The sequence below is a fragment of the Chrysemys picta genome, chromosome 8 (assembly GCF_011386835.1).
Source record: "Chrysemys picta bellii isolate R12L10 chromosome 8, ASM1138683v2, whole genome shotgun sequence".
In the NCBI taxonomy this organism is placed as follows: Eukaryota; Metazoa; Chordata; order Testudines; family Emydidae; genus Chrysemys; species Chrysemys picta.
This window is the reverse complement of record NC_088798.1, coordinates 54393762-54421406: the sequence shown is the minus strand read 5'-3', so window position 1 is coordinate 54421406 and position 27645 is coordinate 54393762. Positions and strand designations below refer to the sequence as shown.

General features: G+C 43.1%; 1 protein-coding gene across 13 annotated transcripts in view; it reads left to right on the top strand.

Annotated features, from left to right (window-relative positions):
- The window catches only part of RGL1 (ral guanine nucleotide dissociation stimulator like 1), a 154259-nt gene that overhangs the window by 38426 nt on the left and 88188 nt on the right, over window positions 1-27645 (top strand). For 6 of the 13 annotated variants that reach the window (XM_065554466.1, XM_065554467.1, XM_005290723.5 and 3 more), the window contains one exon: window positions 11370-11480. The exons of 3 other annotated variants lie outside the window; for them this stretch is intronic. In XM_065554466.1, coding sequence (XP_065410538.1) covers window positions 11370-11480 — 111 coding nt within the window. Of the gene's footprint in view, window positions 1-10141; window positions 10344-11369; window positions 11481-27645 lie in introns of those variants that run through there. 4 more of the 13 variants (XM_065554469.1, XM_005290725.5, XM_042851290.2 and 1 more) reach the window with 3 other exon arrangements.

Genomic DNA, 27645 nt, shown 5'->3' with positions numbered 1-27645 from the left:
AACATTTCATCTTTTGAAAACAATTGTTTTTTTACAAAGAAATTACTGAGAGTGGAGCATGTCAATGACAGCATGTTCATTTTTGCTTTGTGTTGTGATGTAACAGTGGTGTGGTAGTGACCACTGTTGTTATAGTGATGTAAAGGTTTTCAGGTTATATTAGCCTCCTGTTTTCAGTCAGCCATCATATTCCGAAAAATACTAATTTTGGGGTAGTTGGATTTTTCCTGTCATCTAGGTGGATTCTGGTCTCCCAGCAATGTAAATTGAAAGGAGCTCCACTGATGTCAATTGAGTTACCAGACTGAAAAGAAACAATGACTTTTCTTTGTATCTGCTGAAAATCTGAAAAGTATAAACAAAGTTTTTTTAAAATGGTGCAAATGAGAGGAGAATCAGGCCTTGGGACTCTAGTCAAAGAGAATTTTTTTGGAAAGTTTGAACAAAACATTTAATCCGTTTGTGAATATGAGGAGAGAGGAAAAAATATTTTTTGCTCCCTTCTTTTGAACAGCTGTATGGCTTAAGTGGCTGGGAGCTGTGTACTAAAATCTGGCATGGAAATAGCCCTAATTGTGGGGAAGTGCCTTAGAGTTTTTGGCTTTGATTTGACCCAATTATGAGCCTTAGAAAATCACGTACAGAGCATGCACTTTAGATCTGTCTTTAAAGCTTGTAAAGGCTGCAGCTGAGGGAAGATTTGCTGTAAATGCAGGCATGCATAGCCAATTAGGTAGTAAAAACTAGTGAGAGATACTGTTGTGAAGAGATGGGGACACCTGGAACTGCAGAAAGGGCTGTAGACCTTGTAAGATTCATAGGAGTTGAGGGAAGATTCTTAAACACTCTGTAATATTTCAGCCACTGTGCACAAGGGCTCCTAGGAGCTCTTGCCTCTGCTCTTACAGATATTGTAAGTCCCAACAGGGCAGAAGAGAGGTTCTGTGGCTCTTGTAAGGAGTGGAGGAGGAGCAGAGAGAGGATTCCTGTGTGCTTTGTAATGTGCATCGGAAAGAGTTCCACTCTGACACACCTTAGCAGCTCCATAGTTTATATGGCTCACCTACTACAGGACAGGCCCAACAAAGAAAGTAACAGAACGCCACTAGCCGTCACCTTCAGCCCCCAACTAAAACCTCTCCAGCGCATCATCAAGGATCTACAACCTATCCTGAAGGATGATCCCTCACTCTTACAGATCTTGGGAGACAGGCCAGTCCTTGCTTACAGACAGCCCCCAAACCTGAAGCAAATACTCACCAACAACCACACACCACACAACAAAAACACTAACCCAGGAACCTATCCTTGCAACAAAGCCCGTTGCCAACTCTGTCCACATATCTAGTCAAGGGACACCGTCATAGGACCTAATCATATCAGCCACAACATCAGAGGCTTGTTCACCTGCACATCTACCAATGTGATATATGCCATCATGTGCCAGCAATGCCCTTCTGCCATGTACATTGGCGAAACCAGACAGTCTCTACGCAAAAGAATAAATGGACGCAAATCAGACGTCAAGAATTATAACATTCAAAAACCAGTCGGAGAACACTTCAACCTCCCTGGACACTCATTTACAGACCTAAAAGTCACAATTCTCCAACAAAAAACTTCAAAAACAGACTCCAACGAGAAACTGCAGAACTGGAATTAATTTGCAAACTGGACACCATTAAATTAGGCTTGAATAAAGACTGGGAGTGGATGGGTCATTACACAAAGTAAAAACTATTTCCCCATGCTAATTTTCCCCCTACTGTTACTCACACCTTCTTGTCAACTGCTTGAAATGGGCCATCCTGATTATCACTACAAAAGTTTTTTTTTCTCCTGCTAATAATAGCCCACCTTAATTGATTAGTCTCATTAGAGTTGGTATGGCAACCACCGTTTTTTCATGTTCTCTCTCTATATAGATCTTCCTACTGTATTTTCCACTGCATGCATCTGATGAAGTGGGTTTTAGCCCACGAAAGCTTATGCCCAAATAAATTTGTTAATTTCTAAGGTGCCACAAGTACTCCTCGTTCTTTTCATTCATTTGAAAGATAATGGTCCGAGCTGATGAGTATTCACTGTGGATGACATAGGGCCTAATTCCCTCTTGCGCTGTGTGATGGGTTCGATCACAGAAACTTCCCTCGAGACTGTCACTTGATGAGCTGGAATTCCACTGAGAACAACCCTCCTGCCAGACCAGGTGCCCCTCCACTCCTGTCTTGCTGAGTTAGACACTCCAGTCAGTTCCAGCACAGAGGTTGGGCCATGCCTCTCTGCAGTTCATTGAAACTGAGATTCACTCAGCCCAGGGGCTTCTCAGTTAACAGGGATTTTCCCAGTGTTCAGCCTTTCTGGGAGCCTGAACCCCAAATAAATCTGTTTTACACTGTATAAAGCTTATACAGGGTAAATTCATAAACTGTCCGCCATCTATAACACTGACAGAGAGATATGCACAGCTGTTTGTTCCCCCAGGTATTAACCACTTACTCTGGGTTTATTAATAAACAAAAGTGATTTTATTAAGTATAAAAAGTAGGATTTAAGTGGTTTCAAGTAACAACAGACAGAACAAAGTAAGCCACGAAGCAAAATAAAGCAAAACCACGCAAGTCTAAGCATAATGCATTAAGAAACTGATTACAGGAAATATCTCACCCTCAGAGATGTTCCAATAAGCTTCTTTCACAGACTAGACTCCTTCCTAGTCTGGGCCCAATCCTTTCCCTGGTACAGTCCTTGATAGTTCCAGCAGACATCTCAGGTGGTAAGCAGGGGTTTTCTCATGACTGGCAGCCCCTTTTGTCCTGCTCCACCCCCTTTTATAGCTTTGGTACAAGGCAGAAATCTTTTGCCTGTGCTTGTCCCCACTTCCACCTCATTAATGGAAAAGTACAAGGATTAAGATGGATTCCAGTATCATGTGACATGGTCACATGTCACTGTAAGACCCCTAGTCTCCATTGTTCCTGGGTTGGCCCACACATACACAGGAAGGCTTGCAGGTAAATAAACCATTTACAACCAATTGTCCTGGTCAATGGGAGCCATCAAGATTCTAAACCACCTTTAATGGCCCACACTTTGCATAATTACAATAGGACCTCAGAGTTATACTTCATATTTCTTGCTTCAGATACAAAAATGATACATACATACAAATAGGAGGAATATATTCAGTAGATTATAAGCTTTGTAATGATACCTTACAAGAGATCTTTTGCATGAAGCATATTCCTGTTGCATCATATTCAGACTCAGAAGCATATTTCCATAAAACATATGGAGTGCAATATCACACTCTGCACTTCTGTTGTCATTTACATCAGCACAAAGTGTGTGTACAGTGCTACCAATGCACTGATGTAAATGGCTGCACAAGGTATAGGGCTATGAAATAGGTCTGATTCTCACTTATACTAAGGGCACGTCTACATTACCACTTAAGTTGGTCTAACTTATGTCGCTCAGAGGTGTGAAAAAGACATCCCCTGCGCAGCACAAGTTACAGTGGCCTAAGCACTGTCCTCACCAGCACTATGACATAGCTTCTGCTTCTTCTGTCAGCATAGAGTGTCTCCTGTCGGCATGGAGTGTCTTCACCAGACACGCTACAGTGGCAGAGCTGCATCAGTGCAGCTGCGCCGATGTAGCACTTCTGGTATAGATCTGCTCTAAGACTGTGTAAAGGGGCCTTAGCGTTAATGAGAATCTGCCAAGTGACTGCCAAGTCAGTCTAAAACACTACCTTTCTGATCTGATAGCATTTTGCACCCACTTTGCACTGGTGTAAATGACCACACAATAAAGTGCCGGGCAACAGAGAATCAGGTCTGTACAGTATTAAAGGAATGCTAGCGAATGACTTTATGTATAGTAGGATGGTGATACTACTAAAGGGGAGTACATAATAGCCACAGCCAGTAAATCACTAAAATTCTGTATAAAATGTAAAGGTTTGTGTTTTGCTTTTTATAATGTGTGCATTCTAGTACACTTGTGAGTCATCTTTTGTGCACGTTTATTTAACTTTCTTTTAAAATGGTTTAAATCTCAAGAATTCTACAGAACTCTCTCTCTAACCAAGGCTTCCCTGCGTGTGCTGCTTTGCAATCTGGTCCACTTCTTCTCTCCCTGTGTGCACATGCTTTCCTGCTGGTTCCCTTTTCTCCTGCAGATGCTGTCTAGCCACTAAGTACCTTTCATCTGCTGCCTAGAGTCTGGCTACCTTGTTCCTTTTTCCCTTGCTCTCCTGGACATTCTTCTGCTAGTGGCAGGTCGTTCTGGTCCCTGAAGATGGTCCTCTTTCCTCTCCTGTTAGGCAGGAGTGGCCCCTATTAGTCAGCAAGGTTGGTTCCTCTTTGTTTTCAGGTACTGTTATAGGTGTTTTGACTTGTCTTTTCAATGAAGAACCTGGATGCTAGCTATAGCAACAACTAAAAATGAGGAGGGGTCAGCACTATGTAACTATCTTAGTTCTCTGTGGACCATCCGTAAGTGCTCCATGAACCACACCAGTGATCCATGGTTCACAGCTTTGTAACTTTCCAGGGTTAACTATATAGTGTCACACAGTGAAAAGGGTGAGTTTGTATTCACAAATGGATTTATAGTTCATTCTCCTTGCAAGGGTGAAAGAATGCACAAAGAGAGGCATTAGCAGAAACATATATAATTTATACAGCAAAAGTGGCAGAAATGCATAAGGCTTGTCTTCACTAGAAAATGTTATCATGTTTGAACACATTTATGGAGAGTCAAATTTGCTAACACTTTGCTGACCAGCCAGTATAGATCATGGCAAATCTTGCTTAACTAATCATTATTAAACCTTTCTGGAACTACAAAATAGTAGTTGTAGTAACCCAAGCTGCAGCTGGTTCAGAATAGTTATTCTTTTCTTTATTACCATCAGTCCATGAGATCTTTATGGATCGTCCTTTATATTAATCAGAGCCTGGATTCTCTTGGTATTGTATATGCATACTGATCTCTGCTTCTCATCTTGAATAGGTTTTCAGATACCACAATGATGGGGGACTTATAATTTCCTAGATAGGCAGAAGAGAACTCTTCCGTGTGCCACTTTATAGGTGGCCATGGGCATCTCTCTGTATTGAACTTCAGTGTTCATATATCGGGTAGGTCTTTACATACCTAAATTTAGCAGACACTGACTGTGTGGCAACTAGAAGGCTAAAATAAAATGTTTATTTTTCTATTTTTAAAGTTAATTGTAAGAACAACATTTACAATTGTCTGTTTCTACTAACCTCTACAGGTTACATACTAGAGAACAGAATAAATATGGGTACCTGTGTTAGATTTCTAGCCTGTACAGTGGCCATGATTCAAATGTTTCCTTTCTCTTGAAAAATTCTACTAGTTTGAGAGAGATTCCTTGTACTTAATGTGGGGAATACCACTGGAACCCATCCTCTCTCAAAATAGAAGTTTAAGGCTGAGAATTTAAAGCTGGCTAGGGGATTTGGACACTCAGTTTTTAACTAGGCATCCAGATCCCTTAGTTGGCTTTAATATCCATTTTAAAGTGTGATAATTGTTAGATAATATAACTGATGTAATCATAGTGGATAGACGTTGTAATCCCACCAGGTGTTGAGCTCCTCAATTCCATTGACTTCAGGATCTAAGACCTGATTCAGCAAAATACTTATGCATGGGCTTAAGTTCCATTGGGTGTTAAGCACATAATTAACTTTAAGCACATATTTAAATTCTTTGCTAAATTGGGGCCTTAGGTAGGGACAAATGTAAGATCAAATGAGTTGGTTGTTCCAGGCTCCATGTTAAATTTTGATTAGGCTTGGCCACGGTCGTTTTAATTTTTTCCTAGCTATTAAACTAGTGTGGGGAAATAACTTTAAAAACTAAAAAGAATGATTTAAAATGATTTAAGGAGATAGGTAAACAAAAGTCTAATTAAAGTCTCAGTTCTGACCAAGTAAACATTAAAGATTTCCAGATAAGACTATTGTATTTTTATCTTGTTTTCCATTTCCCCTCTTCCCTACAAAGCGACAACTCTTATTGTGGAATCTAACTTCTTCCTCTAAGCTGATCCTGACACTTCCCCTTAGGATCAGCTGACTGAGGGCACTAGGGAACAAATACGCTTTGTCCGATTCCCTTTGGCTGCACCACACTTCACCTCCAAGACTCACTCAGAAATCTACTGCTTTGAAAATGTATTTAAATATGAGTGAATTTAGTGCCTATGACTGTGAGAGATGGATAATGCTGGAAAGAGCTGGATGTCTATACCTCAATATTCCCTGCCTCATCAGGGAAAGGAACAGGTTGGGAGAGGAGGGGGTTGGTATGATATGTACATGCTCTTACATGCTAACCTAAATAGTGGCTGTGTCTGATAATAAGCCTGCCAAGATCTAACATACTTAGACTCTATGAAATCACAGGTTCAAATCTAGGAGAGTCCAGTTGATCCTTCATCTTTGCAAAGTAGATAAATTAAGTTCTATGCAGATTATTGTATGTTGTTGTTTTTTTAATCAGTCCTTAAAATAGAGCTACTGTCTGCTTTGCATTGACATTAGATTCCATGACACTCTGCTGCCCTTGACCAAAAATTTCCCGTTCCCACTCTGTTATGAAGTGTTCTGTCTGCAGTGGTATGGGTTGCTGCCTGGCACCCCAGAGGGGGCTGCATTTCTGTGAAGCAATTTGCAGTTCTTCAGGATGAAAAATGATGTATAAATGCAAACTGCTGTTATAAAAAGCAAGCCAGAATAATTTGATAAACAAAGAAAAGGCTCAATGCATACTTGAATATTATCCTCCCTTCTACTGGTTGATTTATTTAGATCTGGTTGGTTTTGTTTGTTTGTTTAGAAAATATATCAGTGCCAATTACTGAAGCAACTTGGCATATTACATAATTAAAAGTAACAATTTACAAATTAATCAGATTTGTGAGCCCTTTGCAGTTTCATTGAAGAACCGCTTTTGCACGTATAGAATGTCCATCCTGACCCCTGCTAATAAGTAAATCCATGGATCTGTCAAAATCATAACCAAATAAATAATGGCCAGTTGAATCAATTACAAGGGTGGCTGTCTGTCTCACCTGCTATCTGGATGTGGAAGTGTTGACTGACATTCCTGCCTCATTTCCCCCCCCCCCCATTTCTTTCAAATATCGGCAACCAATAGGATTCACAGACATGCACAGGAGGTGGGATTACACCCTATTTTGAGTGCAAAGTGCTGAGCTTGGCTTTCAGTGACATAGCAATCACAAAGGCCCCAATCTTTGTCACTGGGAATCAATGGGGAGTTTTGTCATTGATTTCAATAGGAGAAAGATACGGTCAAATATGGGCTGCTTTCTTCTTTTTTGCATCAACTTGTTGCCAATTTCTTGCAATGAAAGCACAATGGATTAGAAGTAATTGCCTCTTTGGTGACTGCTAGCTCTGGTGCTGGAACATCATACCTCAGTGTAGCGTCAACTGGACAGTTGACAAGAACTCATCTTTTTGATAATAGATAATTGTCCAGACTTGGTGTTTTACTTTTGGCAGCATGAATCCTCCCCTCTTCACATGGTAACCTGTTATATTTTGCTTCTTAATGAGCCAAATTTTTAGAACCAGTTTATAAAATTGCTGATTCAGTTTTATGTATTCAACACAGATCCAGGTGTTTGCATACAGAAAATTTTGAATGTGAAAAATTGTGCGCCAACTTTCAGCATGCAAAATTTTAGGTGTAGTTTTACAGGCTAGCTGAGCTGAAAACATAGTTCTAAATTTGTAGGCTACCAGACTTAGTGGTTGCTTATAACACACAGAGAGACATTATCTGATATAGCACAGAACATATCCTGGATCATTTTGGTATTACACAACCAAAAAATACACACACACACAGCCTGGAAAATAGTCAAATCAGTTCAACCATGGCAATACACTTCAGTCCTAGTTTCGTAGCTTAAAATAATGTTCCTTGTTTCCTGTTGTTAGCAGCTGCAAGTGGTAGTCTCCCTGAGTTAGCACCTTGCTTGCCCTAACTGGTAATAACATCAATATATATAAGTAAGTCTACCGGTAGTTAGAGCAGGGGTCTGCGCTCCTTTATTCCGTGCTTGGCTCTGTTACTGTCTCACTGAGTGATCTGTGCACTTGACTTCTGTGTGCTTCAATTTATACATCTGAAAAAGGGTTACTAATACTATACTATTTACTTGCCTCACTGAGATTGTCTGAGCAGAACTTAATTAGTGTCAGTAAAGTGCTTTGAGATCTTTAGATGAGGTACATTCACATCTGTGCCTATTATTTGTACAGTGGCAAGGTTCAGAGTGGATATCTGATTGAATGTGTAGGGTGAGGTGTCATGGACCCACATTATGAAGAAAAGTAAGTCGTGTTTGTACAGCGCCTACCACAAGGAGTTCCCAGTTCATGACTAGCGCTCTTAGGTGCTATGATAATACAAATCATAAAAAAGAATAACTGTGCAGGGGTTTCTAGTCTATATAGAGAAGGTGGCAAGGGTAGTTAGGGCTTTGTGGCATATAATGGAATGGTAGATACAGGCCAGTGTTTTTTAATAGATTGTATGTAGAGGGTAAGATGTGAAAATGTTGTTGTGTTTTCTTGGTTAATAGTGGGAAGGTGGCTTACAAAGAGAAGGTGAATTGGAAGAGCTAGAACTGATCTTTGGAGTGAATGGCTCTTACATGCAGTATTGGGTGGCTGGTGTTCATTAGTGTGCCAGGCATGGGTAAATAGAATGAGAGTGAGTGGCTTGTATTGCAAAGGTTGAAGATGTACAGTGCGTAACAGTAACAGTTATATCATTGGGAGAGGTGTAGATGGTATGGTTGATATACCAACTATAGTGTGAGCTATCTTGAGCCGTACTTTCACACTTCCGGAGATATTTAATATGCAGTCTTAGCTTTGAATGTCCTAATTTTTGGTTATTTGTTTTTTAAACTAGAACACTCTGTTAGCTTTTCCCCCTTATGTCACTGATATATATTCACAACCAGAACTCTTCAGAGTATCTGATTTTTTGACACTTAAAAAAATTTGGCCTGTTTTGTTTAAAAAAACAACCCATGTTTGTGAATTGCTTGTGACACTTTCATGTACATTACTGATTTTGAAAATGGACTACTATTATCTCTGTATTTGCTACGAATTAATGAGATGAGAGCCTCCAAAAGGACTACAGGCAATTTTTTGCCATCTCATAATTTGAAAACAATTTGGCCAAAAAGCTCCAAGTTTGGCTTAATTTTCTGTCGTCCATGAGGATTCTGCATCTCCATGTGTCCAGAAAGCTGAACTGTGTATCACATCATCCTGAGTAAGACTGTCATCTTTTCAAGGCAGTGTTCCTGTCATTTTATACTTGTTCTGTAAAGTGCATTGTACACTTACTGAGCTGGGTAAGTAAATAATACTGCAGGATTCCCATGAACATACCCACTGAAAAACTTTGAGTTTTCTTAATAGGAAAAAAAAGAACCTCTCTTGTTTGATGGAAACTCCTGAGTCTCATTTTGCTGAAGTGAGAATGTGTTCTGTTTAAGTCTTTTAAGTGAAGTTTTCAGAAAGTCTGTTCTGTTCTGCCATCAGATCAGTGCACCATTAAACCCATTTTGAATGTTTTGATTCTGAATGGTTTTCAATTCTAAAGGCTTTTAGAATATCGAGGTACCATTTTTGTGCTTCTGAAAGATAAAGATAAATTCCTCTATTGGTATTGCAGCTTTACATTGTTAATGCCTAGCTGGAGTCACTCTGATTTAATTATTCAAAGAAGTCTACGCAAGTTGGATAATAGCAGTTTATTTAACCCTCCCCCTTCACCACTCCCCTCTCTTTGTCTCTTATAGTTAAGGAAGGGGGGGGGAATTACTTTGGTACCTAGTATGTATCAGGAAACTAAGATAAATTTCAGAGGCTTAGCACAATGTCAAAGGGTCTTTAAGCATTGAAATATTATTTTATAGTAACTTTATATATGGTGGAGCTTAGAAAAGGGAGTTTAAATTCATAAGCATAAACAGGAAAACCTTACATCACAGTATGTGTGTGTGGTGGGGGAGGAGTCTCTCCCTCTCTCTCTCTCTCTCACTCCCAGCACACCACTCACAGTTCTTTGTGGTCATGAATTGACTGCAGAACCCAAGCAATAGACGCAGAGTGGTGTCTACTGAGTTGAGAAAGTATGTGAGAGGATTGTAAAAGCTATTTGCTTCAGAACAGGATCCATCATGCCCCGTCGATGTCCTGAAGAGGAAACTGAGAATGAAATTGCTTTGGAAAGCTAAAATGGTAACTAGAGCTCCCTTACTTCTCTAAAGACTTCCTAGATGGAGAATCCCTATTTCAGGACTGGATTGTATTCTTTCTAAGTGAATCTGGCACACTGATGACATATTTGTGTGCAACTTTTTGTGTCTGCAATCTCTTGAGACCCACTTTTAAAGTCTCTTTCTCATTGTTCTGTATAATTATCTCTCAGTGTGTATTACTGCTTTTAAAATGATGCTTATCTGCAAAGTAATTGACTTTTTGTGTGTGTTTGTGGAGTGGCACAGAAGAGGGAAACATTTGAGAAAGGGAAGTTAGATGAGTCCTTGAGGATGAATTCAGGATTTTTTTTTCTGCCTCCGCAATAGTGGTTTATCTTTGTTTTTCTATTTTGTTCTTTAGATTAGGAAATATAAAATGAGAATTATTTCAGGTTATGTTTCCATTAAAGTTTTAGTGTGATATTATGGTGCTGCTTCTGCTTTCTGATATTTTTAACTTTCAAAGTCTTAGCCCTGTGAAGTTTTTGTAGCCTGAAATATATTAAAAACAAAACAGAAGTGCTTTTAGTCCCTCATGTCAAAAGAAATAGACACACTGTATTTTAAATAATTTTTAGTTTCTAAGTTTAAATGATCTCAGCCTATGTAATTCCTCTCTTTTAAAATACAATTCTTTCCATAAAGGAAAACTAAAGAGATTAATTGCTTTTTAAAATGTTTACTAATCAAAACGGAATCAGTTCCTTCAAAAAAGACTATAAAACTATTTAAAATATGTGCAAGTCTCGGAAAAAGAACTAAATGGAAAGTCAGGGTATCCTGATACCATAGGAAATGGCAGCTTGCCAAGAGTATCTCAGCATTCCCTCAATCGAAAAGCGTCCTGTATTGCTTTGATTCTTATATTTACTTTGTACAGCCCATCTTGTGCGCTGAGCTCTGCAATAAGCAGTATAGCAGCTGGTACAGATTGTGGTTAGCAGAGAAGGGGGAAAAAGTACCTTTTTTTTTTTTCTTTCTCTCTTTTTTTCCCATTCCATGGCAGAGCTCAATTCAGGACGGGGGTGAAGAGGTAGAGGAAGGAGCTGTTTACCATGTCACCCTCAAAAGAGTGCAGATTCAACAGGCTGCCAATAAAGGAGCAAGATGGCTAGGGGTGAGTAAAACCGGCACAGTGGCATCTTGAGAGATTACTTGTAGACTTTGGAGCTCTGGTCCAAAGAGCTGAATTCCACGGCATAGTTATAGTATTAACTTTTAGCAGAGACTGGTTTTAACATTAAAGAACAACTCGGTATCTGCATCGCCTGAAAAAAGTTCTATTGTGTTCAACTCTTAATCTTCTGGATGATATATAAAACTAGGATTTGATCAGTTGCGGTCATGGATCCCATAGTACTTTTTGCAGGTGTAGGGATTTTAGTCCAGGGTCTGATCCTGAAAATTACTGAGCACTCTCAATCATTTCCCTAACAGTGGTATGTGTTCTCTACCCCTCAGGATCAGGCCCCTGGACCTGGACACATTCTAACTACTGTACCTACATTCTGCCTACCTGTGGACTCAGTTCAGCACCCTTCGAAGTCAATGAAAAAACTCCCATTAGTTACAATGGGAGCAGAACTGGGCTATAATTCCACTGCTTTTTCAGTTGCATACACCATTCATCTTCCCTTTCTGTCCTACACAGTTGTGCAGTGTTGCTGTGTGCTGTTACACAAATGCAGTGTGTCATCCCAAAGGCAGGTGCATTTTAGTGGTGGGTGAAACAAGGCCTGTATAGAAGTCCAAATACTGCAAGGTGCTGAATGCCCTAAACTCCCATAAGGTCAGACCCTCCATTGGTATCAAATGCCATCACTCCATTAAAGCCAATGGCTATGTCAGTACGCTGCTTGAGGATCTGGCCCATATTTTTATCTATTTGTAAATTTCTTTCAGAATGAAAGGCACAATACTACACATTCTAGATCAGATTTATTTACCAGATTGAAAAACACCTTTCCTCAATCCATATAAGGTCAATAATTTAAAGGCTCTTAGGGCTACCTTGAGATTTAAATCAAATAGATTTCTTGTCAAGTATCACGGCATAAAGCAACATGTGAGACAGCAGCACTGAAAACACAGTCTAGAAAGATAAGCAAACTTTGCCCTGCATGCAGATAGTGTTCAGAATTTCCCCTTTCCCTATTTCCAAGAAGTACACAGAGTTCTAAGCAGAACAGATTATTTCAAATCTGCTTCCTTTGATGAGTGGCAAATTTCCCATCTCTGCCTCCTGTTTATAGCAGGGTTGGGGGGAAAATATCTGAATGTATTTTTGAGCTCCTGTTAATTGCACAGATGGTAGTTTTGCCAGAGGTCAAAACCATTTTGAGCAAGATTGTCCCACAGATGTAGTCACCACAATTGAAGCACTTTTCAATTGGAGTCACTACTGTTCAGTAGCGTCTATGTCTGGGGGGTGGGGTGCTCAAACCTGTTATCAGTGGACAGGTGTCCATGTTATAGAGACCACCACCGCAACTGGCAGGAGTTGGTATACTACTTTGATTGTAGGCAGAGGTCAAGGACTGAAGCGTCATGGAAAATGAACTATCCTTTTATTGCTGGATAGAACTGGTCCCTCCAGGTAAGGATTGAAGTATATTTGTGGGCAGGGAGGCTGCATGTTAGAAAGTCTGCAGCTGTTCTGTTCATAAATGGAGAAATTCAGTCTCCTGGGCTGTCAGGCTGACACCTTTTCTGAGCAATAATCCTGCACAATTATTTTAAAATCAAAACAGTCCCACAACCCTTTTGTTCACTTTAAGCACTTCAGAACTTAAAATATTTTAAGTCCTTTAAGTGGATGGAGCCTGAGCCTGTTCTCGCTGTTGACTTCAGTGGGAACAGGACTGGTCCCCTGGTCGATAAACAGCCCTTATGCTGGAGCATTGGTAATTAATGTGCACTCCATCGGCAATTCTGCCTTAAAAAGCAGAACTGTTTTTTACGAGTGTCATCAGTTTTGTTTTGTATCAGAGGGGTAGCCGTGTTAGTCTGAATCTGTAAAAAGCAACAGAGGTTTTGCTTTACTTTGAAATCTAGAGCTGATGTGGTTTTATTACTCTTCGTGTTGAACTTTTTCAGTGGTTTGTAATTGATAGCACTGTATAAAATGAATTACTTGCAAAAAGCCATTGGGTTTCCCAGTGTTGGAGTTCTCTTTCTTTCTAATGATGCTGTAAGTCCTCTCTGTGTGGGTTGCTGATTCAGGGCCAAATTGAAGACAATGGGAGAGTAATGCATACATATCCAACAGCAGGATGTGGGCTTTAGTCTGGAAAATACAGGAACTCTTTATGATTAAACAATTTTTCCTTTAAAAAAGTCAAGAGTGTGTCTTGAGAGTGTCTAGGCTCTCTAGAACTACCAGTGCAAATCCTGTAAAGGTCTACTGAGTCCTTCATCCTTCTAAGAAAGAGAAATTGAGTTCCTTGTAGTTTATTGCAGTGGTGTAGGTGTCTTTCCTTTGTGACTTTAAAAACTGAAGGCCTGTTTACTGTGCATGGATATTAAATGTCCTGTGGCATTTTTCATCAGAGTAGTGGTTTGACTCAGGCTTGGTCTACACTAACCCCCCAAATCGAACTAAGGTACGCAACTTCAGCTATGTGAATAACGTAGCTGAAGTTCGAAGTACCTTAGTTCGATCTTACCTCGGTCCACACGCGGCAGGCAGGCTCCCCCGTCGACTCCGCGGTACTCCTCTCGTCTAGCTGGAGTACCGCAGTCGACGGCGAGCACTTCCGGGTTCGACTTATCGCGTCCAGACAAGATGCGATAAGTCGAACCCAGAACTTCGATTGCCAGCCGCCGAACTAGCGGCTGGGTATAGACATACCCTCAGTGACCCCAAGTAGCTGCTTTTCAGTAGTGCTGTGTGTATAAAGTGCTTCGTAATCCTTTTAGATGAAAGGCACTAGGTAAAAATGTAAATTATTGTTTACCATGGTGGAGAGAGTGCTGCAGAATTCATACTGAAAATGTCAGTGAATTAGAAATCTTGTTTATTTCAATTATATCAGAATTTTACGCTTTACAAACAAAGTACCATTGAGTATTGACAGGCTTGAAATCTTGGACAAATTCATCCCTATTGTTATGACACAAAAGACAACAGAGTGAGACCGTGTATGAATCTAGTCCATTCGGTCTGTTTCAGCCTTTCATATTTAAACTTCTTTTTTTAAACAAAATTTCCCACCATAGAGAGCATCCAAAAACACCCATCCCACTGGACCCATCACAACTGAGCGGTCTGCAAAAAGGTCAGTCATAGGGTCTCAGTTAAGCATCTTAACACTTTGCATCCCTATAACTCTAACTAATTTTTGGTGTTTCAAATTTTTGTAATAATAATAAAAAAGACTCCTTGGCTGAGGTCATGTAAGCAAAGGTCTGCCAAGAGTCAAATGCTTATAGCACTAATAAACTTTTCTGAAAATAGGAGTCTGGTATATAAACATCCAACCACTCAGCTTTTGTTTTAGCAGAAGGCTGTGTTTAAGAAGGTATCCTTCACCAGAGTCAATGTTATGAAAGCTAGCTGTAATATTATAAACCTTCATAAGATCATCAGTTTGATCCATTAGATTTAGTTTTAAGTGGTTTTAAAACTTATAACTTGCTATTATTAATTATTTCTGTTACCGTAATGCCAAGGAACCCTAGTCATGGATCAGTATCCTGTTGTGCTAGACACTGTAGAAACACCTACTCCTGCCCCAAAGAGCTTTCAGTCTATATATAAAGCCTGGTCTACACTTGAGGGGGAGGATCGATCTAAGTTACGCAACTTCAACTACGTTATGTAGCTGAAGTCGATGTGCTTAGATCTACTCACCGCGGTGTCTTCACTGCAGTAAGTCGATGGCTGACGCTCTCCTGTCAACTCCACCTGCACCTCTCGCCCTGATGGAGTACTGGAGTCGACAGAAGAGGGCTCGACGGTCGATTTATCGCATCTAGACTAGATGCGATCTAGACTAGATCACTGCCCATCAATCCAGCAGGTAACGTAGACAAGCCCTCAGACAAAAGATAGATACAGACAGACGGGAGGACTACAAGGAAACAATGAGACCATATTGGTCCACGTGATATGCAGTACTCTCTGCATACCAGCAGCTTAACTGTTTTATGGATGTTTATGGGTAGCTCCTCCCAGGCATGAGGGGCAGCATGAGAAAGCACAAAGGTGCTTGTTTTAAAATGTAACAGTTGGGCTATGGAGGCTGGTGTCATGGGCCGATGGGAGGTAGAAGTCGACCTCTCAATAGTCAGTGAGAGATGATGGGTGGAGTGGGGATGGGCTGTTGAAGGACCTTCAAAGTGAAGACAAGTAGCTATGTTTGATGCAATAGAGAAGGGTGTACCAGTGGATGGAGGTAGAGAGAGAGGAGACATACGCACAGTGACAGTTGAGAAAAATGATCCTTGCAGTAGCATTCTTAATGGGTTTGAGTGGGGTTTACATTTGTCAACACCAGAGAAAAGGATACTGCAGAGAGAAAAGGATGCTGAGATGCAATATGATGAGATCCTGGATGAGAGTTTCATCTGTGTTCTGGATAGGAAAGCTTGTATCTTAAAGATGTTATACAGAAAGAATCTGCTAAATTTACACTTAGCCTGGAAGTGAAGATGTAGAGAGACAGAGAGAGGTCCAAGTTGAAAATGGCACTCAGGTTACAGGCCTGCATGTCGGGCAGGATGGTGATATTGTCCACAGAGATTGAAAAAGGAGGTAGCAGGGAGGACTTGGAGGGGAGAAGAGATTAAGAACTCTGTTTAAGTCATGTTGAGTTTGAGCTGATGCCTAGAGATCCACATGATTTTAGTTTGGGCAGAAGGAGACAGTCTGGAGTAGAAAGGTAGATCTGAAAGCTGTGAGCATAGAGATGGTAGTTGAGTTTGTGTTTGCAGAGGGAATTACCCAGAGATAAGGTTTGGGGAGGGGGTGAGGAGGATTGGCTGATGGAGGGATTAGAGGTAGGAGAACCAGGGGAGGACAGAGTCAAGAAGAAGAGCATGGTTGGTGGTGCTGAAGGCAACTGAGAGGTCAAGGAAGATGAGGATGGAGTACTGGTTCTGAGCTTTGGCTAAGAGTTTGGAGACTTTGACGAGAGTGGTTTCAATGGAGTGCAAGGGGTGGAAGCCAGATTGGAGCCTAGGGTGGAAGTGGGAGAGAGGAACACCAGACAGCAACTGTAAACAACATGTTCAATGAGCTTAGAGATGAAAGGGAGGTGAAATAGTAGTTGGAGAGGCAGGTGGAGTCAAGGGTGGGTTTTTTGTGATGGCAGAGATTAAAGCATGCCTGTATTGCCAGCTGAAAGAGTCAGACAAGAGTGAGAAGTTAAGGGGAAGAGTAAGGGAGAGGACAAGGGTGGGTGTGAAGAAGACCAGAAGGTGGGATAGGGTTTCTTGCACAAGTGGAGGGGTTAGAGGAGGAGAGCAGGTGAGAAGCTTCTATGTCTGTGATGGGGAAAAGAAGGCGAGAGAGAGAGTTGTGGAGGTGGGGAAGGAAAAGCAAGCCAAGGGGAGGAGGAAGCTCTCATTGTATTTTGTCAGTTTTCTCTTCTGAGAAAGAAGTGGAGGTGGGAGAAGGGGAGGGTTTGAGGAGTGAGTGATGGTGGTGAAAAGGTGGCTGGGATTGCGGTTGTGTGATCCATTTAAGTTGGAGAAGTAGAGTTACTTACCTAGGAAGATGGCAGAACTAAAGGAGAAGAGAACAGAATTTTGTAGTGGAGGAAGTTGACCTGGCACAGGATTTCCACCAGAGTAATTCCACAGTGTGAGAGTCGAAGCAAATGAAGTGGATATTAGGTAGGGTTACCATATCTCATAAATAAAAAAAGAGGACCCTCCATGGGCCATGGCCCCGCCCATTTCATCACCCCTAGCCCCGCCCCAACTCCACCCCTTCCCCCACCCTAACTCCGCCCCCTCCTCCCTCCCACTCCCAGCCAGGGGGAAAGGGCTGCCCCAGTGCTACCAGCTTCACGGTTTGCCGGGCAGCCCCCAGACCCTGCGCCCCCAGCCGGCACTTCCCCAGCGAGCTGGAGCCTGGGAGGGGAAGCGCCCAGCCGGGGGCGCAGGGTCTGGAGGCTGCCCAGCAAACCGTGAAGCCGGTAGCGCTCGGGCTTTGGGCAGCCCCTATGCCTCCGAACCCTGCGCCCCCAGCCGGGCACTTCCCCTCCGGGGCTCCGGCGGCTCTGCGTAACTTACACTGTATAAGTTACACAGAGCCGAAGAGGAGCAGAGCCCCCGCAGCTGGAGGCTCTGCTCCTCTTAGGCTCTAAGAGCCGGGCTGCCCCAGCGCTACCGGCTTCAGGCAGCCCCCGTGCCTCCGGACCCTGCGCCGCCGGAGCCCGGGGGGGGAAGTGCCCGGCTGGGGGTGCAGGGTCCGGAGGCAAGGGGGCTGCCCGAAGCCGGTAGCTCTCGGGCAGCCCGGTTCTTAAACAGAGCCTCCAGCAGCTGGGGCTCTGTGTAACTGACACAGTGTCAGTTACACAGAGCCCCAGCGGCTGGAGGCTCCAGCCGCCCCCGCTCTGTTTAAGAGCCGGGCTGCCCAAGCGCTACCGGCTTCGGGCAGCCCCTGTGCCTCCAGATCCTGTGCCCCCAGCCGGGCACTTCCCGTCCCGGGCTCCGGCGGCGCAGGGTCTCCAGGCACGGGGCTGCCCGAAGCCGGTAGCTCTGGGGCAGCCCGGCTCTTAAACAGAGCCGCCAGCGGCTGGGGCTCTGTGTAACTGACACTGTGTCAGTTACACACAGCCCCGGCGGCTGGAGGCTCCAGCCGCCCCCGCTCTATTTAAGAGCCGGGCTGCCCGAGCGCTACCCGCTTCGGGCAGCCCCGTGCCTCCAGACCCTGCGCCGCCGGAGCCCGGGAGGGGAAGTGCCCGGCTGGGGGCGCAGGGTCTGGAGGCACGGGGCTGCCCGAAGCCGGTAGCGCTCGGGCAGCCCGGCTCTTAAACAGAGCCGGGGCGGCTGGAGCCTCCAGCCGCCGGGGCTGTGTGTAACTGACACAGTGTCAGTTACACAGAGCCGCAGTCGCTGGAGGCTCTGTTTAAGAACCGGGCTGCCCAAGCGCTACCGGCTTCGGGCAGCCCCCCTGCCTCCAGACCCTGCGCCCCCAGCCGGGCACTTCCCCTCCCGGGCTCCGGCGGCGCAGGGTCTGGAGGCACGGGGCTGCCCAAAGCCGGTAGCGTTCAGGCAGCCCGGCTCTTAAACAGAGCCGCCATTTTCCCGGACATGTTCGGCTTTTTGGCAATTCCCCCCAGACGGGGGTTTGACTGCCAAAAAGCCGGACATGTCCGGGGAAAAGAGGACGTATGGTAACCCTAATATTAGGGGTGAGGCTGGGCTGGTGGTTGGTAGGGCAGACCTTGCAATGGGAGAGAGGGGCAAAAGAGTCAAGGGTGGAGGAGAATGAAGTGTGGAGAGAATCAACAACTGTATAAATGAAAGAAAAGGGGAGGGAGTGCAGGGAGAAGTCTGAGAGCAAATGAGAAATCAGCAATGCTGGTGGACTGGAAGTCATGGAAAGGCTGACTGACTGGCAATAGTGTGGGGGACTGATGGGCAGTGCTGAAAGGCATGAGGTAATGGTCAGAGAAGGGGAAATCAGCAACAGACATAGGTGCTGATTCTGTAGGTGCTCTGGGGCTGGAGCATCCACAGGGGAAAAATTGTGAGTGCTGAGCACCCACTGGCAGCACCCCTAGCAGCTCCCCCCAGCGCCTCCTGGCAGGCCCTGCAAATCAGCGCCTCCCTCTCCCTCCCCACGCCTCCCACCCGCTGCAATCAGCTGTTTTGCGGTGTGCAGGGAGGGAGGGGGAAGGAGCAAGGGCACAGTGCGCTCGAGGGAGGGGCGGAATTGGGTGGGAAGAGGTGGTGCCTTGGGGGAAGAGGTGGAGTGGGGGCGGGGCCTGAGGCAAGGTACCCCCCGACGCTTTGGAAAGTCAATGCCTGTGGCAACAGAGACAAGAGAATGAGCTGTGCTTGGTGAAGACCAAGTCAAGTGATAGGCTCTTTTGGTGAGTGGGAGAACCGAGCCAGGGCTGCAGGTTAAATGAAGACATGCAGGCCAGGAAATGTGCAGCTAAGGGGTCAGGTGGGTCATTAACATGGAGCTGAAGTTCTTGAGGATGACTGTGGCAGACTGAGAAGAGAGAGCTAGGAACTGAAATCAGAGAGGAAAGCTGATGGGGAGGAGTGAGTTGAGTGGATGATAGATGACAGCAACATAGAGGGACAGAGGAGAGATGACTCTATGCAGTGCTGTTCAAAAGAGAAGAAAAAGGGAGATGGAGGAGGAGGGACGGATTGGAAGCGGTAGGAATGGGAAAGGAGAAGCCTGACGTCTTCACCATGGTCTGATCTAGGCAGGGAGTGTGAGAGAAGGAGAGGCCTCTATAAGAGAGGGCAGCTGCAGAGTCCCCTGACAGAGGACGGGATTGAGGTCTGAGAGCCAGGAGCTGGAGGGAGTGAGCTATGAAGAGGTTGTGGATTACCTTTATCTTTTTAGACATGGATTGGGCATTCCAGAGACATCAAGGGAAAGGAGGGGATGGGCATGAGGCTCAGAATGGTGTCACAAGAGGGGTGGGGATGGATGTGGGAAGTGGAGAGGGCAGGGATAGATGAAGGGCCAGAGTTGGGACAAATGGTTTCCAGAGGTGAAGAAGAAGAGGGGTGGAGCTGGAATTGTGCTGATGGGAGGAGAAGGGATGGGGGGGGGGGGGAAGAGGAGCAGGTAGAGCTAGTGGAAACTGTAGTGAGGTGAAGGTAATAAGGATAGGGAAATGGAGCCAGTGTGGGAACGCCGGGAGGAGAACGGATGCTATGATGGAAAAGAGAGGCATGATGAGAGTCATGGGTGAGTGACAGATGGTCAAGATTACAAAAATAAAGTTTGAAAACTGTTGTGAAGCTTTACTTCTAGAAGGCAGCTGGAGTGTGTTGTTTCACCCTGCCAGGGAGGAGAAAGTGGAGGGCCATGCTCTGACCTGGAAAGATCTGGTTGGGAGGGAAACACCCTGGAACAGAAGTGGCTCTCTGGTGCTTGTAGAAGATAGAAACCATGTGAAGCTGATTTCCCGCACCTTACAAATGATAGCTAAGCTTTGAGAGACAACCTTCAAATCATAATTTCTCCATTTCTTGATGGGGAGATACAGACTAGTGTACTGTAATAGCGGTTCTTACAGAGGATCTCAGATGTGCCTTAAGAAGACGGGGAACCTGCTAAATAAATAACTGGCCAGTGAGATCAATTTCAGTAGCCCATTCAGCCTAATTCAGTTAGCTTTATGGCTTTGTTTACTTCCAAAGTGTGAGGTTTCAGAGATGTGACTATTTCTTTTTGCTTAGTTTTTGGCCATAGTTAAGCTTTTGTCCTGTGGGGTTTTTATGTTTTGGATCAACCTGTCTGGGGGTCTCTTTGATGTTGTTGGACTGGGTATAGAGTTGAGCATGCTCCTCTTTTAGATGCTAACATATAATTGAAATAAACATTAAGCTGCTGTGGGAGGGTAGCTTAATACAGACCTGACCACTTGCAGTTTTGCGTTGGATCTGAAGGGCTGTGAAGTATTTGCTAAATATCTTTTCTGAGAATCTCATATTTTTGTTTCAAAACTGGATTACAATTAATTGCCTCACACACAGAAAGCTGGATAGGATGCCTTGCTTGGCTTCTAAGCACAGCTTCAGTCACAGGCATTGCCAATGAGGTTATATTGGGTAATTCACTCAGAAAAACATCATTGGAACGTTAATCCAACTTTTTACTCCAGATGTGGTTCCCTCTGTCTGGGTCCCTAGCCACATTTATAGCCTTGGGAGCAACCCTCCCATTGGGGTTTTGAAAAAGATCTTTGAAAATAAGTTATATTTTAGACTGGATTTTTGTCTTTCCAGCCCCTGCCTGCCAGGGATAGATTAAGACTTAAATGGAACCTAGAGCCACCAAAACTTCAGGTACACCTAAAACTTCAAGTCCCCTGTGGACAGACTTCATCTGAGCCCACCTTACCCTTAGACAGACTCTGCCAGCTTCAAGATGTCCTTTTATCTTAGATCCCTGAACTTCTTGTTAAGTGCAGCTTCCTAGCCCACTCAGCAGACAAGGGCTTGGCATTTGTTTTGTCACCAGCTTACTGCTGCATCTGGGCCACTTCTGACTAAGGCAGCTCAGATTCCTGTGGTCTGTCCCTCCACTACACAACTGAAGGCAGGAACTGGTGGGAGCAGTTCTAATGATGTGTTTGGCAAAAGCAGCAGAATAGTTCCAGGGATCTGGCAGGCATTATCCCAGCAGAAACCATGCTGCGTTACTGTCTATAGTAAGAGTGATTTTTCCCTTTCTGCCTTCTTTCCTATGGGACTGTCTTTGGGATGAGCAGGACACCACCCTCCTTGTGTGACTATATAAGGACATCTTGCACTAGCTGTCGCTATGCTCCCTGTGGGGAGCCCAAAGGCTATTCTTTCCTGTTTCTTCCCTCCCCATGACCCCCAAGAACAAGCCATCAAAAAGAGGGAAAAGGAGGCCTTACTGTAGAAGATGAACATCTTGTCACCATCCAGAATGATCACTTACTATGCTTTTAAATGTCATTGTGTAATTCTTGCACCAGTGGTGCCTATGAAGGAGTAGTAGTCATGTAAAGATTTGACTGTCGATCTGACTTGAGAGAATTGCTTGTGACATACTTCAAGCGTATCTGTGATACACAAGCACATAACAGCACTTTACACAATAATTGAACTCCACTGGTATCTTTCTCAGGAAGTGTGTGGTGCTCATCTGCCTACAGTATCATTCTCAGGAGGACAGTGGGTTCTCACTTAGTTGCAGTGCCTTTTTCTCAGATGATCTGCAGTAATAACACCAGCTCTCTAACACCACATTCTACAGGCCATTACCCTCTGATCCCACTGAGGGTTACCAAAAGAAGCACACCATTTGCTCAAGAAACTCCCTGAAAAAGCACAGGAACAAATCTGCACAGACACATCCCTAGAACCCCGACCAAGGGTATTCTATCTGCTACCCAAGATCCATAAACCTGGAAATCCTGGACGCCCCATCATCTCAGGCATTGGCACCCTGACAGCAGGATTGTCTGGCTATGTAGACTCTCTCCTCAGGCCCTATGCTACCAGCACTCCTAGCTATCTTCGAGACACCACTGACTTCCTGAGGAAACTACAGTCCATTGGTGATCTTCCAGAAAACACCATCCTGGCCACTATGGATGTAGAAACCCTCTACACCAACATTCCACACAAAGATGGACTACAAGCTGTCAGGAACAGTATCCCCGATAATGTCATGGCAAACCTGGTGGCTGAACTTTGTGACTTTGTCCTCACCCACAACTATTTCACATTTGGGGACAATATATACCTTCAAGTCAGTGGCACTGCTATAGGTATCCGCGTGGCCCCACAGTATGCCAACATTTTTATGGCTGACTTAGAACCACACTTCCTCAGCGCTCGTCCCCTAACGCCCCTACTCTACTTGCGCTACATTGATGACATCTTCATCATCTGGACCCATGGAAAAGAAGCCCTTGAGGAATTCCACCATGATTTCAACAATTTCCATCCTACCATCAACTTCAGCCTGGACCAGTCCACACAAGAGATCCACTTCCTGGACACTACAGTGCTAATAAGTGATGGTCACATAAACACCACCCTATACCAGAAACCTACTGACTGCTATACTTACCTACATGCCTCCAGCTTTCATCCAGACCACATCACATGATCCATTGTCTACAGCCAAGCTCTAAGATACAACTGCATTTGCTCCAATCCCTCAGACAGAGACAAACACCTACAAGATCTCTATCAAGCATTCTTAAAACTACAATACCCACCTGCTGAAGTGAAGAAATAGATTGACAGAGCCAGAAGAATACCCAGAAGTCATCTACTACAGGACAAGCCCAACAAAGAAAGTAACAGAACGCCACTAGCCGCCACCTTCAGCCCCTAACTAAAACCTCTCCAGCGCATCATCAAGGATCTACAACCTATCCTGAAGGATGATCCCTCACTCTCACAGATCTTGGGAGACAAGCCAGTCCTTGCTTACAGACAGCCCCCCAACCTGAGGCAAATACTCACCAGCAACCACATAACAAAAACACGAATCCAGGAACCTATCCTTGCAACAAAGCCCGTTGCCAACTCTGTCCACATATCTAGTCAAGGGACACCGTCATAGGACCTAATCACATCAGCCGCACCATCAGAGGCTTGTTCACCTGCACATCTACCAATGTGATATATGTCATCATGCGCCAGCAATGCCCCTCTGCCATGTACATTGGCCAAACCGGACAGTCTCTATGCAAAAGAATAAATGGACGCAAATCAGACATCAAGAATTATAACATTCAAAAACCAGTCGGAGAACACTTCAACCTCCCTGGTCACTCAATTACAGACCTAAAAGTCGCAATTCTCCAACAAAAAACTTCAAAAACAGACTCCAACGAGAAACTGCAGAACTGGAATTAATTTGCAAACTGGACACCATTAAATTAGGCTTGAATAAAGACTGGGAGTGGATGGGTCATTACACAAAGTAAAAACTATTTCCCCATGCTAATTTTTCCCCTACTGTTACTCACACCTTCTTGTCAACTGTTTGAAATTGGCCATCCTGATTATCACTACAAAAGTTTTTTTTCTCCTGCTGATAATAGCCCACCTTAATTGATTAGTCTCGTTAGAGTTGGTATGGCAACACTCATTTTTTCATGTTATCTGTGTATATATATCTTCCTACTGTATTTTCCACTGCATACATCCGATGAAGTGGGTTTTAGCCCATGAAAGCTTATGCCCAAATACATTTGTTAGTCTCTAAGGTGCCACAAGTACTCCTTGTTCTTTTTGCTGATACAGACTAACACGGCTACCATCGTGTAACCAGTAATAATTGTGTTGCTGTTAACTAGCAGGGTAAAATTCAGTGATGTTATTGCTTTGAAGATTGGATAAACTGAAGAAATAACAAATCAGTTCATGCTGAAAGGAAATTACCATTTTTGTTCTGGAAGTTATAAGATGTAGGTCACTGTTAGGGTTAAAGGAGTGTTGGCAAGCAGTGTGGTTATGTGTCATTGGAAAGCCTCGGAGAAGCAACATATGAGCTGCATTGAGACATTGTAAAGAGAGGAGACCTGGAGTAACCATTAGTTTACAATTTTTTTTTATGCTTTCATCTAAGGAACAGGCTGCTGTACAGTGGATATGTTAGTCACGCTTGGTTTTAAATTTAGCCTTTGTAAAGTTAATTAAAAATATGTTCAGTGACAATCTAGAAATGCAGGCTTTCAACTTGCATTTTTCATTACTGCTTTAGAAATCTACTTGCCAAATAAATACTCTACTACAAAAGTATTCTAATAGTCTGAAATCAAGAGGGAAATGCAGGCAATATGCGTGCATCAATAAGCAAATGTTATAGTGCTGCTTGTCATCAGACTCAGAACTATTCCAGAATTGGTAAAATACGAAATTAATTCATAAAACATACTTCTCATCTCCAAACACTAGAAAGTACCTATTGGGTTCAGAGCATTACATCTGCTAGGGACCAGTTCTGAGCCCATTAAAATCGGTCGCAACACTGCCATTAACTTCACCAGTGCAGGATTAGGCCTGTAGTGTCTATCCTTTAAAGGCTAACATGAGCTTTATGTGTTTCTATAAAGCCCCTTTTGTAAACCTCAAAGCATATCACAGAAATAGAAATCACTGATACATATAGAAATACATTTAGGGCCAAACTGTGAAGTCCTTATTCTGGTTTTACTTAGTCATTCTCAGGCAAAACTTATATTGAAGACTGTGGGAGCTTTGCTTGAGTGAAGACTGAGGAAATATTCAATAAGGACTTCTGGATTTGGGGCCATGGAAATCAAGATACTACGTATAACAATCACTTCACTTCACATAGCTGCTGCTTAACACAACACAGTACCGTTCTGTCAATAGTTTAGGGACTGGAAGTGAAGTAAAAGAACATAGGAAAGAACAGAATTACCAGGAACATAAATGAGCATGATTTGTTGGGGAAGAGTCAACACGGCTTTTGTAAAGGGCAATCATGCCTCACCAATCTATTAGAATTCTTTGAGGGAGTCAACAGACATGTGAACAAGAATGATCCAGTGGATTATAATGCACTTGGACTTTCAGAAAGCCTTTGACTAGGTCCCTCACCAAAGGCTCTTAAACAAAGTAAGAAGTCATGGGGTAAGATGGAGGGTACTCTCATGGATCAGTAACTGGAAAAACATTGATTTTTATAGGCTTTTTTTTAATCAGAGAATTTTGTTTTTTTATCACAGAAAACTAGGATTCCTGCTCATAAATGATCTGGAAAAAGATGAGGTGGCAGAGTTTGCAGATTATACAAAATTACTCAAGATAGTTAAGTCCAAAGCAGCCTGCGAAGAGTTACAAAGGGATCTCACAAAACTGGGTGATTGGGCAACAAAATGGCAGATGAAATTCAGTGTTGATTAATGCACTTTGGAAAACATAATCCCAACTATACATAAAAAATGATAGGGTCTAAATTAGCTGTTACCTCTCAAGAAGGTGAACTTGGAGTCATTTGTGGTTAGTTCTCTGAAAATATCTGCTCAATGTGAAGCAGCAGTCAAAAAAGCTAACAATGTTAGAAACTTATCCTCAGTTCATGGAGGATAGCTCCACAATGGCTATTAGCCAAGATGGTCAGGGGTGCAACCCCATGTCCCTAGCTTCTCACTTCCAGAAGCTGTGTGTGGACAACAGTGGATGGATCGCTCAATGATTGAATATTCTGTTTATTCCATCTGAAGCACCTGGCATTGGCCAGGGTTGGAAGACAGGATGTTGGGCTAGATGAACCAGGGGTCTGACCCAGTATGGTTATTCTTATATCCAATTAAAATGATAGTGAGCTGGCATTCTTACAATGCCTATCATCCAAATGCTTTTCAAAGCACTGCCACAAATACTGACTGGACAGATTAACTAGAAAATCTTATGGTGTGATGTAGTATAAAGGTTTCATATGCATACATTTGGTTTGGGCACGTAATTTATGAGTGACATTGTTACCTGGGCTTTTGTGCTGGGTTATGTTTTGTGGGGGAGGAGGAAATATTTCTGAGGTAGCTTGTTTTTGTTTTTGTTTTTTTTAAAGGAGCTCTTTGAAGTTTCTGAGGGGTTTGAAATGTTAGCATAAATCCTGCAGGGAGATGGATTAGTTGTCAAAGATGCAAGGTATTATTTATTTCATGGCTCTACAGTTTATCATGAGTATCTTCTCCACATATGTGATGTATGCAGTATAATTCCAGTTATCTGACAATCCTAGTTATCTGAATCCACAGTCTGTCCCCAGTGTAGCCCTTAGTTAATAGCACTTCCATTTATCCAAATGACTGGTAATCCACAACTCTTGGTTGCCCCCCTAGGCCATTTGGAAAAGTGGGAGCGTACCATGTATGGAAAGCAATAGCTATTTAATAACGCACAGCAACACAATGATACATTTTAGGACAGGAAGTGAATTAACTATAGCCCCCAGGGAAAAGATCTGAGCTTCACTGTGGACAGTTCTATGAAAATATTTACTCACTATGCAGCAACAATCATGAAAACAAAGCAAATGTTAGGTTCTATAAAGAGGTGGGGGGAGAAAACATTGCTAAAAATATTGTAATGCTGTTAGATAAATTGTGTTGAGATCTTCTCACACCATCTCAAAAAGATGTAACACAAACAGAAGAGGTCCAGAGATGGGAAATGAAAACAGTTAGAGGCCTGGAGAGACTTTCAAATGAAAAGACACTGAAATTATTAGGATTGTTTAATTTAGGCCCTGACCTCATAAAGTCTTGTTAATTGAACTATAAGCACAGGTATAAGCCTTTGCAGGATTGGGGCCTTACAGTAGAGATGAATAAGCGGGCATGAGAAAAGTATATTAAAATAATGAATGGTATAGGGAAGGTAAGCTGGCTGCTGCTGTTTTCCTTATATCAAGGAGATGTTCAATGAAATTGAAAAGTGATAATTTTAAAATGGAAATACATTTTTATACCGGCCATAATTAACCTGGCGGACATATTGCCAGAAGGTGTAATTGCACAGCTTAGAAGGATTCAAGAATAAATAGATATTTATGTGGATAATGAGAACAATCACAGTTATATTAGATAAGATTAGAAGAGAGAAACTTTCAT